The sequence below is a fragment of the Callospermophilus lateralis genome, chromosome 4, assembly GCF_048772815.1.
Source record: "Callospermophilus lateralis isolate mCalLat2 chromosome 4, mCalLat2.hap1, whole genome shotgun sequence".
NCBI classification, from domain to species: domain Eukaryota; kingdom Metazoa; phylum Chordata; class Mammalia; order Rodentia; family Sciuridae; genus Callospermophilus; species Callospermophilus lateralis.
Window position 1 is genome coordinate 116,712,589 of NC_135308.1, and position 14,876 is coordinate 116,727,464.

A 14,876-nucleotide genomic window follows, 5' to 3' on the forward strand; every position below is an offset into this window, starting at 1 on the left:
CACGTTTTACTGAGCTACATGTTTTCCCTTTCATGGCACTTGGCTAATGAGGAATAACCTCTGGTTCTAATCTTTGAGCAAATGTTTGTTCATAGGTAAGGAGGAAGAAAATGGGTGTAGGAAAACAAATCTCTTTTTTGCTTACACTTGAGTAATTGTGCATACTGACTGTAACTGGGAGGGAAGCTCAGTCTAAATGTCTGAGTTGTTATATTTCAATAAAATATATGCTTATGATATCACAAGAAGTGGAAGTACTGTTTTTAGTAAATTCAGAATTTCAAAATGGATGGAACCCCAGATCTTTCTTTAAAACTATATATAGTTTAGCTCAAAATGTATTTAAATTTAATGTTGTTTAGTCTCCAAATATTTTGGGATTTTCCAGCTAGCTTGCTGAGAATTGTGTACATAATTTAAGAAGCAGACAGATAAATTATAATAAACAAGTTTATTCTTTTTGGCCACATTTGAGTAAAAGTGTGCTTTATAAGATTCTGAAAATCTGATGCCTTTTGCTTTTGAGAGGCTAAAATCCTTTATTTTTGGTGAGGAAACTTTCTTCTTAATTTCCAGCACCCTACAACAGGTAGAGACATAGTTAGGTTTTAGGTTAAGATTTCTGAAGCATCATAAAGATGAAGCTCACATGATTGAGGTTTTCATTAAAAACACCTATGTTCCTCCAGAAGTATGGAAGGAATAAAAGGAAGAAAGAACCAGGATGTAGAATGAAGGAATAAGTCAAGAAATAGAACCTAATTGAGTGGACATGGAAGACTGAGAGAGGGTGTTTGTCCAACTTACTCATCATCAATTTTGAAGGAATTAAGCATGCTTGTTTTGTTTCAGGTGGATACGAGCCCCCACTTACGAATGTCTTCACGATGCAGTGGTTTCTGACTCTCTTTGCCACGTGTCTCCCTAATCACACAGTTTTAAAGATCTGGGATTCAGTCTTCTTTGAAGGTTCGGAGATCATCCTAAGGGTGTCATTGGCCATCTGGGCAAAATTGGGAGAGTAAGTGATTTCCCTCATCTGCTTAATTATGTGGTGTTGAGAGTCTCAAACAATTTTTGTGCTTTGAATGTGAAGCATTGATAGTGAGTGTGAGGAGAAGAGAAAGTTGTGAACTTTCTTGAATTGCTTTAGGCTCCTGGAATCTCAGCTGCCTGCTCCTTGATTGCTCGGGGCAGAGGGAAGAGGAGGATTCTCCCCTCCTCCTCAATGGACCTGTCCTGCCTGAGTCTCTCCTCAGCATCCCTCTGGACATTCTTTTGGAGGAAGGAGGGAAACTCAGATGGAAGAGAAAGTGGAAGATCTGGAGAGGAGCATGTGGATTTATTGGCTTATATAATACTTTGGATTATTTATGAATCTTTATTATTTATTTTGTTTTGCCATTCAGAACTATGGTAAAATTAAATAAGATAACCCGTAGAAGATTCTAACAGGGTGCTTGGTACATAGTCAATAGTAGACTCTATGGAACTCCTTTCTTTTCATGAAAAATTGCTTATGTGTTTAAATCTGGTCCTGCCAAAACATATTACCCAATAAATTTTACTTACATTCCTTACTAGTAGTAGCAGGGCTGAAAAAGATAGGGTAGTTTCGCTTATCTCTAATATATTATGACTAATACATTGTAACCTTTGGTTAATGGAAGACACATTAGGAGGAGACTGTTAACACTTTACTTAAGAAGCAGAGAAGTTTTCAATGTTTCTTTCCCAGAGCTATGAATGACTTGAGTGGGTACATGTGTTAGTAAGCTTTTTGTCACTGTGACCAAACTGGCTTACAAGAAAAACTTAGGGAAAAATTTATTTTGACTCACAATTTCAGAAATTCAGTTCACAGTTGGCCAACTCCATTGCTCTGGGCCCAAGGTGAGGCAGAACATCATGGTGGAGGGTGTTGCAGAGGGAAACTGCTTTGCTCATGGTGGCCAAGAAGTAGAGAGAATGAAGGAAGAGTCAGGGCGACAAGATATAATCCCCACGTGCTCCCAGTGGCCTCACTTCTTCCAGCCACACCGCATCTACCAACAGTTACCATCCAGTTAGTCTATTCAAATAAGAATGGACTCATAGGTCACTGCTCTCATAATCTAATTGTTTAACCTCCTGCTCAACACAGGAGCTTTTGGGGAACATCTGATATCCAAACCATAACATTACCCATGGCATGGACAACATGTCAAAAAACTAATAAACCACTGGCAGTGTCTTTTTTCAAAACCTTTTTTAAACTCGCCTTTTTATTTATGATAACTTGTTTCCTGGGAGATTTCCAGCACTTTTTTTTTTTTTTTTTTTTTTTTGCAAAAAAAGTTTCACCATCTAGGCGTGGTAGCGCATGCCTGTAACCCCAGCAGTTCAGGAGGCTGAGGCAAGAGGATGGTGAGTTTGAAGTCAGTCTTAGCAACAGTGAGGCGCTAAGCAACTCAGTGAGACTCTGTCTCTAAATAAAATACTAGAAAGGGCTGTGGATGTGGCTCAGTGGTTGAGTGCCCCTGAGTTCAATCCCTGGTATCCTCCTCCACCCGCAAAAAAAAATCCACTAACTATCAATTCAGGGATTAAAAAAAAAATCTTTATTGTGTACAAGTATTTTAAAATATGACATAGCTCTCTCCTTTGCCTTTGTTTTATTGAACATTACTTTTCAGGTAGGCCAATCAATCCATCTGATGGATTTAGTGTGGTGTTTTGTTTTACTTTTCAGGTAGGCCAATCAGTTCATCTGTGTGGGATTTAGTGTACTGTTTGCTTTTCATTTTCTCCCAGTATCTAACTCATTCTGTAGTCACATGTGTTTGATCTACATTATATGTTATAAGCTTTTTGAGTTTTTCTGGGTGTGACAGTCCAATTACTAGGTGACTGGTTGGTAGTATTAAAATAGTAAAGCTCTCTATTATATGGGGGGATAGTGATATTCACCTTTGTGACTTCTTAATAATGGGGCAGGAAGAAAAGAGGAGGTCCTGGCTTTATGCCAATCTAGTCATTATCTGGAGGGTGGGAATTTATTCCTATGGTAATTTCAGCAGTGTCACTCTTACAGATTAACAATAGCTGCAAGTTAAGAGCCAGTATTCACTGAGTATTTGAAATGGACAGGCACTGTTCCAAGTCCTCCACATATATTAACTAAGTCATTCTTCACCATTATCCTGGTAGAGTTATGTATTGTCATCATCTTCATTTTATAGATGTGAGAATTGTGACACAGGATTCAGTGAATTGCCTAAGTCCCCCTTTTCGTAAATGGAAGGTTCTGGTTTTAAACCCAAGTATCCTGGACCCGAATCTGTGCTTTTTTATTTTATTTTTATTAGCTACACATGACATTACAATGATCTTGGCAATTCATACATTTGAATCATTGGGGTATAATTTCTCATTTTTCTTACTGTACAGATTGCAGAATCACACTGGTCATAGAGTCACCTATATACATACAGCAATCATAATGTCTATTCTATTCTGCTGCCCTTCCTATCCCCCCTACTCCTCCCCTCCCCTCCCATCATTTTTCTCTATCCAATCTAATGTGAATCTGTGCTTTTAATTATGCAAGTCTACTGATAATAAGTGGCTAATATTCATGAGTGTTTGCAATATATGTATGTGTAAATACACATATATCATATCCTGAACTTCATGATCATTCATATATATATATATATATATCAGGGTGATGATGGCCAGCATCTCTTTGAGAGGTTCTCTTGCCATCTCTCCTCCACCAGGGAAGTCCAAGCCACCCTAAAACTTATATTCTCAGATAATTAGTCAGGAACAAAGCACAAATACTCAGAAATATATTTACAGAATGCGAAGCCCCGGATAGATCTAGTCTACATGGGTTCTGGGACTAGACAAAGAGAAAATGGCTCCAGTGGTTTATTTAAGCAGGTACATCAAAGGAAGAGATAAGGTTGCAAGGGTGGAGTCTTGCTTCATGATGTCTCGCAGTCAGCAGGGTGATTGACATCTTGGCAGGTCACACCCATCTCAGGTACAATGTTGGGGGATCTTTGGCAGAGCTTCAGAAGGGAGGATCACCTGCATGGGGGAGTGCCAGAGGGAGTTCCCAATGCCAGACTTATCCCCTCAGGAGGCTACTGTGTGCAACTGTCCACACACAGCCCACGGATAGTTTGTGGCATATATATGTGTGTATGTATATATATGTATGTGTATGTATATGTGTGTGTGTGTGTGTGTGTGTGTGTGTGTGTGTGTGTGTGTATATATATATATAAATAAAATATCAGTCTGGTAGAATCTTTGCTTATCATAATTGAAAATCTTTTGAGCATGCAAGGGAAGGCAACCAACACATATCATCAAGTGCTGACAGTGTCTGTCATTACGTTAGGCAAATTCAGCACATTAGCTCATTTAGATCTCCCAATAATGCTGTGAAGTAGGTAGGGTTATTCCTCCCTGTTATTTCAAGTGAGAAGACTATCACACAGCTAATGATTAGCAGGGCTGAGACTTACCCCTGGATTTTTCTGACTCTAGTGCCTGTAATCCACTCTACAAATGTTTCATTGGAAAAACCATAAACAGCATAAAAGGTAATCTTCAGTTGATGTGTGCCTGAGCAACATATGTGCCTTACATATGGTTATCCATGGGGCATCTCCTTCCACTTTGCTTCTGCAGCTGGGGATTCCCTCCTTTCACTCACCGAGGGGTGCTTTTGGAATCTGTAAGTTGTAGACCATCAGTTCATCTGCACTAGCATCTCTTGCGTGTCTTTTCTCCTCTGGCCCACCATCTTGGCGCACTCCCTCACTGATTTCTGTTGATTGCCCATTGTGGTGTGTCTTCTCTGGTCTCCAGTCATGCATCATATTTGCCATGCCACCTCCAGGCTGACCTTGCCAAGGACACAGCTGTCCCCTCACTCCCTATTAAAAGCCTTTCAACACTTGTGTCCTGAAGTGGTTCAGCTGGCAGGTGAGGCCTTTGTGATCATATGTCTGCAGCTTTCTAGCCTCAGCATTCACTGGCTCCCTCTGGCTGTGCGTTCATTTGCCCCCTGGTCTTGTGGAGCTACTTGCAATTCCCCAGATGGTCCTGCTGTTTCCTGAATTGGTGTCTTTAGAATGATTTTTCTTCTTTGTCAGCTTGGAGAGCATTTTTCAAAGCACTTTTCTCTTCTTCACTCCCCAGGGTAAACGTAACCTCTTTTCATTTATGCCCACATCCTACGCTGTATCTTTGTAATAATATTTTAGAAGTATACTTCATTTATATACTTACATAATCATAAACAACCCACACAATACCCTGAAGCCTGAGGTTTTTCCATCATCATTTTTTTTTTTGATGATTCTATGAAGATCACCCAGTTGGTGAGCAAATTGAACTGTCCAACTGTACAAAGAACAGTATAATAGATAAAACAGAAATACCCTGTGTTCTTTGACTTGGATTACTCACCCCCCACCTCAATTTAGAAGAAAGTTAAAAGTCCAACCTATCTCACAGGTTACTAGGTAATAGATTCTTCCCTGAGAAGGGCTCAGAAAATTCTTGTGGACTGATGAAATATTGCAAATGAAGTTTTTGTATTTTTTGACTTTTAGCTCTACTGTGGTTTGGTTTCCACCTATTCATGCTATCACTGCAGATTAAGATCAACCGAGTCTCTGCAGGGGATAATTATTCTTTAGTACCTAATTCTGTGGTTATAATTTCTGGTCAGTGCTGGGTGTTCTGATATATAGAATTGTCAAATGGAACCCATGAAGAGCTACAGTGGGACTACGTTGCTGGGATTTTGGGAGTGCATACCAGAAAAATACCTCTAGATTGCTATTTTTTTTTAATGAGATTTTTCTATGTTGCCCAGGCTGGTCTTGAACTCCTGGGTTCAAGCATCCTCCTGCCTCAGCCCCAGAGTAGCCTGTTTGATGGGTGTAGACCACTGGGCCAACTTGGTTTTGGTACCTTTGATCTTTACTTCATATTCATTGTGTCCCAGGATTTTGATTTCTGTTGATTGCTAACTTGGTTGATGGTGAGAGGCAGCGCATCTTGTATCTACAGCACATACCCATTATACAGCATGAGTGCCCTCAATAAGTCCTTTCCCCCCTTCTTTCTTCATCTAGGCAGATAGAATGTTGTGAAACAGCAGATGAATTCTATGGCACCATGGGGCGCCTCACCCAGGAGATGCTGGAGAATGACCTTCTGCAAAGCCATGAACTCATGCAGGTGAGTGGGCAGCGGGGCCCAGCCTGGATGCAGGAACCCAGTGCTAAAGTAACTACCGGTGTCAGAGCAGCAGTCTATGGGAAATGTATTTGGCTGTCAGTCTAATTTTTTCAGTTGACTAAGAGTCTGTGTCTAATTTGATAAGAATTTATGTGACAAGAGGAAGGAAGAAATGAATGATGGCTGTTTGTTAGGGCTTTCCTTCAAACTGCGCCGCTTAAGAAACATTAGGCGCAAAATAAAAATAAATCAGGGGGAAAATAGCCCAAATCACCCAGTGTTTATTCTGAATCTGATTTTTAGCCTTCTTAAAGGGATATTTGTGGGGTAAAATTGTTATTTGGGGGCAGGTATTAGGATACAATTTTCACCTTCATTGTTCTACTTTCTAAAACCAGGTTATTATACATGAATCATAAATTTCAGCATGAAAGCCTTAAAGGGTTTGCATATTTTCCTTCATGTTTTGCTGCCTCTCAAGATCACATTGACCAAGTCACTGAAATTGACAGCAAGTATAGAAAAGAGAGCTGGTGTGTTGCTGCTCTTTCTTCCATTAGGTTCTGCAACAAAGTTTTGTCCTCATTCTCCTCCTGTGCTTTCAGTCACTTCTTTTCTTCTTACTTCTTCCTCTTGCCACTGACAAATGGCAGGCTGTATCCAGGGTTGTCCTGGGGACTTCCTTACTTCTTTGTGATTTTTCTCCTTATTCTCAGCTGCAACTTTCACCTTTATGTTGGGGTCCCATGGTCATTTTGAGGTGCCAGGACCACTCAACAGGCTACAAAACCAAGACTCAGGACAATTTCAGGCAGATAGGTGAGGGGCTTTGTTCATTTTGTGGCTCACTCCAAGGCTCCCCCAGCTCCTCAGACTCTCTTGCTCTTGGCAGGCAGCAATCTGATTTACCTGACCCTTTGATACAATTCCCTTGAGCATTCTTACTTCCACCTCAGTGTCCCTGTGTACTCTCATCCCTTTTATTTCTTCCTGTCTGTCTTAAAGGAGGAAGTGTTCTGTCTGGCCCTAATTTCATGCTCTGATTCCAACTCTTCTCACACATCCTGGCCTGTTATTTCATTGCTCATTCTCTCTTGAAGGACGGTGCCTTTTACTGAACACTCTTCTTTGTCCCAGGTCCATGACTGGCATTTTCCAAACATGAGACTCTGTACATGCTACAGAAATGACAGAATCAGATGAGTGCACTGGCCTATGCCTGCAACCCTGGTGGCTTGGGAGGCTGAGGCAGGAGGATTGCGAGTTCAAAGCCAGCCTCTGCAACTCTGTGAGGTCTTAAAGCCACTCAGTGACACCCTGTCTGTAAATAAAATATTTTTTAAAAAGGGCTGGAGATATAGCTCTGGTACAAAAAAAAAAAAAAAAAAAGGAAGAAGATAGCATCATCTGTCTAAAGTAGGACTCTGAAGGATTATTCCTTCTCCCTCATGTGGAACTTCCACAGCTTCTCACTGCCTCTAGAGCAGCAGAAATCACTCAGCTAAACATCCAGGACTCTTGGCTATTTGGTGCTGATCTTCCTTTTCAGCCACAGTTCCTATTTCTCCCTCTCTGACCCTTGTCCTAGTCTCATCAAGTCAAACTGTTTTCTATGCTCAAAGAAATGCCTGGAAACACACCTCCTCCATACCTTGTTCTCTCCACAGTCTTGCTTTTTTGCCTTCATAAAGCTTCCTGCAGAAAGTTCAGCTCAGAGGCCGTCATCCTTTATGAAACTTCTCTCAGTTTCAACAAAATCATCTCCCATCTCCCTGGGCATTTTATTTGTGCCTCTTGAAAGCTTTCCTCATCTTCTGCCTTGATTCAAGATGGCTCTCATTTCCTCAATTGTATTGCAATTTCTTTGAGGACATGGACTGTGCTTAGCACTTTGCCTTTTACGAGAGCTGCTCACTGAGAGTCTGTGGTTAGTTTTCTATTTTTTCTTTTTTCTCTTCATTTAAAAAAAAATAGAACAGAGAATTTATTTTGGTGGGAGGGGTACTGTGGATTGAACTCAGGGGCATTCAAACCCTGAGCCACATCCCCAGCCCTATTTTGTATTTTATCTAGAAACAGGGTCTCACTGAGTTGCTTAGCACCTTGCTAAATTGCTGAGGCTGGCTTTGAACTCACGATCTTCCTGTCTCAGCCTCCCGAGCTGTTGGGATTACAGGCATGTCCCACTTCGCCCGGCTCTACTTTTTCTTTTTAAATCAGTGTTCATTTGGTTAAACAAAACTCATAGGTGACAACCCTCCTTTCTTTTTCCTTATGTTCCAATACAGTCATCAGTACTTGGCTGCCTGAGTAATTGTCCATACTTATTGCCTCATCGTTCTACTTTCTAAAGCTATCTGTATTTCTTGGTACTATTGTAAAATAAATGCCCCAGCCACATTTTCTAGGCTCTGCATTAGCTTTTCCAAATATTTATTGAGCATCTCTAGTTGTCAGGTACTGTACCACATGCTGGGGATACATATGGGGAGAAGACATGGAGTCTATCCTTATGAGGTTTATAGGCTCCTTTAACAGTTGTGGTATGTGCCCTGAGAAGGGTGTGCACAGGGGCTGAGGAGGAAAGAGGACCTAGTGCCCAAGGGTCAGGAGTGGGGTGGAAATGGTGACCATTCTAAGCTACTCTTTTCTGAATTTACTTAAAAAAAAAAATTCAATGATTGTGATCTGGCTATAAAGCAAACTTGACATTGCTCCAGATGAAAAATGTGGGTTGAATGCAAAGATATGAAAGGATTCTTCTCTTTTGGGCTTTCCTGTTTCTTTCTGTTCTAAATATTGTACATAAACTAATATGCTGGGTTATCCCCTGAAGATCACTCCTTTAATTAGCAGTTTCCATTTTTTTTTTGTGGGGGTGGGGAGGCAGGGGAAAGGTGCTGGGCTTCTTACATACCAGGCAAGTACTCTACCACTGAGCCATATCCCCAACCTTTTTAATATTTTTTTTCTTTTAAATTGATAATGTTAAGTAGGGAAATTGGGGGAGTGCCGATGAAGCAGTTTATCTGAATCTCAGTAGGACTTTTCACCACATCTCTGGTAAATTCCCTGAGGGCAATGTAGAGAAATGTGGGTTAGATGCTAATATCAGAAGAGTTGTAGGTGCTTGAGAAACCTCACCCCAGAGTGCTTGTGAGTGATTTTCTATTATCTGAAGGCAGTTGTCACATGACATGAGGCAAGACGTGCCCTTGGACCCACACTGTTCGCTTTTTTCCGTCAGTGATTGGGTAGAAATCCCAAGGATGTGGATGCTTATTCAATAGAGAGACAATGTTTGATTAATTAGTTCTGTCAAGAATTAAAACCGTCTGTCCTGCAGAATAGTGTGTGCCCATCACTGGGAGTGTTTAGGCAGCGCCTTTGAGGCCATCTGTTGGAGATGTGCTAGAAGAGGCTTCTGTGTGGGTGGGAGGTTGAATTACATTATGTTTAAATTCCTTTGAACCCTAGCATTCTATTACTATACATATTTTGGCTCTAAGAGATTTGGAATCTGTTATAAAATCTTCAATTTATAAGTTGGAAGCCTAAAGGGTTTTTCTTTTCTTCTTTTCTTTCTTTCTTTCTTTCTTTTTTTTTTTTTTGTACCAGGGATTGAATTCAGGGACACTCCACCACTGAGCCACATCCCCAGCCCTATTTTGTATTTTATTTAGAGGCAGGGTCTCACTGAGTTGCTTAGTGCCTCACTTTTGCTGAGGCTGGCTTTGAACTTGGGATCCTCCTGTTTTAGCCTCCCAAGCTGCTGGGATTATAGGCATGTGCCACCGCCCCAGGTTTAAGCCTAGAGGTTTTGTGTATCCTGAGTGCTTCAAGGTTGTGCCAGGGATACTTAGGCTCATGAGACAGAGCTGCCTCTGACACACGAGCCCTTGGAGTGAGTGAATGTACGTGAAGAACTATAAACATGTTTGTTTCAGGAACACTGATTACTTCTTTAAAGAACTAACTACAAGTAAACAATAGAGAAGGGAAAGCCTTTAATGGAAGAGACTGAATGCCCAGTGGAGCCAGTTTCCTTTTTGGCCAGGTGTCTAGCTGTAGTGAGCTGAGACCATCCACCCTGGGCAGGATGGGAGAAGTAGAGGCAGAAGAAATTTGCCTTTCCTGTCTTCCAAACTTCCTTCCCAAGACTGGACAAGGGAATTTTCTAACACAGCTACAAAACTGGCAAAAATAAAACAGGCAAATCTTTAACTGTTCACCCTACTGTATTTCCTCAGCGAGACATTTCACTTGTAAGGAATTTTGAAATTCCTAGCATTTATTAATCATCTTCTTCTTATTATTATTTAATAATCTCAACTTTTAAAGTTGATTTCAATTGGTATGGTTTTCTTAAATGCCTGAAACAAGTTTCTCAATTGTGAAGGAAAGAAGATCACATAAACGAGGGGGCGGGTTGATGATGATGATGATGATGATGATGATGATGATGATTAGAGCTTTATAATCATACATAGTAGCTGGGTTCTTCCCAACAAACTCGTACATAAATGGAAATCAATTTCAGTTCATGACCTCCATTTCCCCCTCCTTCTTTTCCCTCCCGTCCCCCTTCCCCACTCCCATTCTCCTTTGAGGGCTGGCTCTTGCCCCAACTGTGGAAGCATGTTTGGTATATGGTGGTCAGTATATTTGGGCACATGCTGCTCCTACTGAGGTTCAACAGGAGGTACTGTTCTCTGGGTCAAAAGTTAGGATGCAAAGGAGAGAATTTCACATTTTTTTCTTCCTCTCAAAGGGGTGCATGGAGCTAAGATGTGGTCACATGAGCAAGGAGGGGAGAGTTCTACAGGGGTAGCTGTTGGATACTTTTGTGAGCTCAAAGAACATGGGCATTCACTCTGACCACATTATTAATAAAATTATATGAATTATTTTAGGCACACAGAATGTATTAAGAATTGTATAACAAAACCTACATAACCAACACCCAGCTTAAGATATAAAACATTAATAACATGGTGAATACCCTCAAATATTTCTCCCTGACCTTTCTACCCCCTCTCCTTTTGGAGGTAACCCTGGTCCTGAGTTTCACACTTTTCACTTTTCAGATGAGGGAAAGGAAGTCCAAAAATTTGGGAACTGATGTAATCTCATACTTCAGACTAATGGAAGCCACAAGGTGTCTTCTGTTTTTTTTTTTGGAAGTGAGAGACATGGTTTACTGAATAAATTTGTGCCACTTCTCAGCCTTTTGGATATAATCAATCAAAAATGTAGCATATGTAAAAAGACAACTTAGAGATGACTTTTGTGGTCCTGAAGAGCTGTGTAGCTTTGTACAGTAAGCATAAAAAATTGAAGGGAAGGAATTTTAGCCAACACTTACTTGTTTGGGATCTTGGGTTGTTATGGTAAAGTGTAAGTGGATACCACAAAGGTTAGGGGCAGTCAGATGTGGAGGCTGTTAGAATGGCCGGTCACAGCAGTGCACAGAACTACAAAGTGAAACAGCAGCACAACTAAACTCCCTTCAAAGCCCTCATTTCCCTACCCGTGAGCAAACACATCAGCCTTCCGAGAAGCAGTCCTGCTGAAATGAAAAATACCGCTTTCAAAATATTTTCCTAGAAAAGTGTCATAAGATATTTGATTTGCATCCTGGGAAAATGAAACTATGAATACTATACATTTGCTGGTGTCTTTTCCACAGCTCAGTCTGTGCCCAGGCAATGTAGTAGATTGCAGACAGCCCAGAAAAAAGTGCCCAGAGACAGCATGGGAGACATATGGTTTACTGGGGAAAGCTTACGAGAGATCAGTGACTGTACCAAGAACAGTCTCCTAAGAAGAATTCAGTGGCAACAGGTTGACAGCACCCCCGTCTCTCACGGTGCTTTGCCAAGCAGTGCTCCTTCGCCTTTGCGGCATTTTGTCCTGCAGTGGTTGGCTGGACAAGTGACACACATCCTTTCCAGGGTGCCCTCAATTCCATTGTGCCCATCCCCCCTCAAGAAGGGTTTTATTTTTTAGGCTGTAGAAACAGTGACGTCATCACTTACTTGGTTTTCTTGCTTAGTTTGTTTGTCTGACCAGTATCCCTAAGAGCAACTGTCCTGGGGTACATGCAAGAAAGTAGCTTTGACCAGATAACACTGCAGTAACTTGCCCTAGTTCCCAGTGTGTATAAGAGAAAGATAATATGTATCTGGACTTTCCAGCTCAGACTTGCTCTTGTTGTTCCTTTAGCTTGGTGAGGTTTTAGGAACAGAAAGGGGGCATCATTTGGGGTCATAGTATTTTACTGTCCCCTTTGCTTTGGGGATGATACAGTTGGTGAATAAGAACCTGAAGGATTGAAGTAATATGTTTGGAATAATTGTTAATAAAAATAAGAGGACGAGTAAGACTACTCTTGCTGAAGTTATGATACATAGTTTTGAGATTCTGGTGAAGTGTAGATGCTTCTCTATGTTTTTTATTTTTTTCATAGTTTTTGATTGTCTCTGCCTTAGTCACTTTTTTTTTCTTTTTCTTTTTTTCTTTCTCCCTTTAAAAAATAACAGCTAACAATTTTCACCTAGAACTCATTCACAGACATTTGAAAAGGTGGTATCTTTGGAGAAAACCTGTGGCACAAGACTTAACTGCATCTAGAAAGTTAACATTAATGTCCACAAAAATCATCAAAGCATTGAAAAAAAAAAGCCCTACATATGAAGGACATTGATGGGTTCTTTGATACAGAGGTGTCAGAAGCCATAGCTCTCTGAGTTACCCCATCTATCAAATGACAGGAGGAAACCAGACTGCCTCCATTTGCCCACCCCTATTCACCAGTTGGAGTGCCCAGCTGCGGCTGGTGGATTTGAGGTCTCAACTGCTGTGTTTTTCAATGCAGATTGGGTAGTCCTCTCCAAAGTGCTTGGGATCAGAAATGATTCAAATTTGGGAATATTTGTATATGCATCTTGAAAAATCTTGGGGCTGGGACCCAAGTCTTGGCATGGTATTCACGTATGTCACATACACCTTGTATGCATAGCCTAAAGGTAATTTTATATAATATTTTTAGCATGGCCTGCGTTCTGCCTGCGACCTGTTGCAATGAGGTCAGGTGTGGAGTTTTCTACTCGTGGCATCATGTTGGTGCTCAAAAAGTTTCAGATTTTGGATCATTTTGGATTTTGAATAAAGATTCTCAATCTGCAGTATTATTTTCTCTAAAGGGGATATTGAAGTATAATCTCTCCCACTTGACATATGAGGAGCAGTATCTTCCTCTTCATCCTCAATCTCATGAAACTTTAGTGTTTTCTGGGCTTGATAATAGCTGTATCAGGCCACTGTTTCAGACTTGACATTTTTTACTTTTGTTTTTCAGACTGTTTATTCTATGGCGCCATTCCCTTTTCCACAACTGGCAGAGTTGAGGGAAAAGTACACCTACAACATTACACCCTTCCCAGCCACAGCTAAACCCACTTCAGTTTCTGGGTAAGTTGTTTTCATGATGCAAGAGTTAACACCTCAATTTGTTATTATAAATTAATATTTATTAAGACCTGGAAGTATGTACGAAATAATTTGGTCTTAAGTAATTTAATTTTAAAAATTGGAATGGTTCTTTCCTAAAGATTTTGATTTAAATTCAAGAGAAATTTCTAAAACTATACTTTCCACAGAAGTTTGGAACATACACTGAAGGAGTATTTAGCAAGCCCCTAACTAATTTAAAAATATATTTTAATTCTCATAATTAAGATAGTATGGAACTGGTGTGCACAAGCAGATGAGCTAATTTAAAATACCATAAAGAGAAATGAAAAGATGGTGGAATGAGATGACTATAATTACCCTAGGTATGTGTATGACTGTACATGTGGTGTGACTTTATGTTGTATACAATCAGAAAAATGAAAAATTGTGCTCCATTTGTGTACAATGAATTGAAATGCATTCTGCTATTGTGTAACTAATTAGAATAAAAATATTGAAAAACACCATAAAGATAAGAAACTAACAAATATATATACAGAATCTAGTATATGAAAAATTGACCTATCAAATCAATGGTGAATTTCTCTTCAACACAGTCCTTGAAACTGAAGCCAGAGCAATTAGGCAAAAGAAAGAAATTAAAGGGATATAAATAGTGAAAGAAGAGTTCAAACTAACCCTATTTTCTTATGACATGCCTCTGTATTTGCAAGACCAAAAAAACTCCACCAGAAAACTTCTAGTACTCATAAATAAGTTAAGCAAAGTAGCAGGATATAAAATTAAGATCCATAAATCAATTGCATTCTTATACACCAATGATGAATCTGCTGAAAGAGAAATTAGGAAAAGTATCCCAATCATAATAGCCTCAAAAACAAACAAACAAACAAAAACTTGGGAATCAATCTAACAAAAAGAGGTGAAAGACCTCTACAACAAAAACTACAAAAGACTAAAGAAAGAAATTGAAGAAGACCTTAGAAGACGGAGAGACTTCCCATGGTCTTGGATAGGCAGAATTATTATTGTCAAAATAGCCAAAAGCGTTATACAGATTTAATGCAATTCCTATTAAAATTTTAATGACATTCCTCAAGGAAATAAAAAAAAATCATGAAATTCATTTGGAAAAATAAGAGGCCCACAAT

General features: G+C 40.0%; 1 protein-coding gene across 3 annotated transcripts in view; it reads left to right on the forward strand.

Moving 5' to 3' along the window:
* Nucleotides 1-14,876, forward strand: part of Tbc1d30 (TBC1 domain family member 30) — an 83,642-nt gene that overhangs the window by 57,775 nt on the left and 10,991 nt on the right. For all 3 annotated transcript variants that reach the window (XM_076853071.1, XM_076853072.1, XM_076853073.1), the window contains 3 exons: nt 853-1,021; nt 6,144-6,249; nt 13,610-13,722. In XM_076853071.1, the coding sequence (XP_076709186.1) occupies nt 853-1,021; nt 6,144-6,249; nt 13,610-13,722 (388 nt within the window). The remainder of the gene's footprint in view (nt 1-852; nt 1,022-6,143; nt 6,250-13,609; nt 13,723-14,876) is intronic.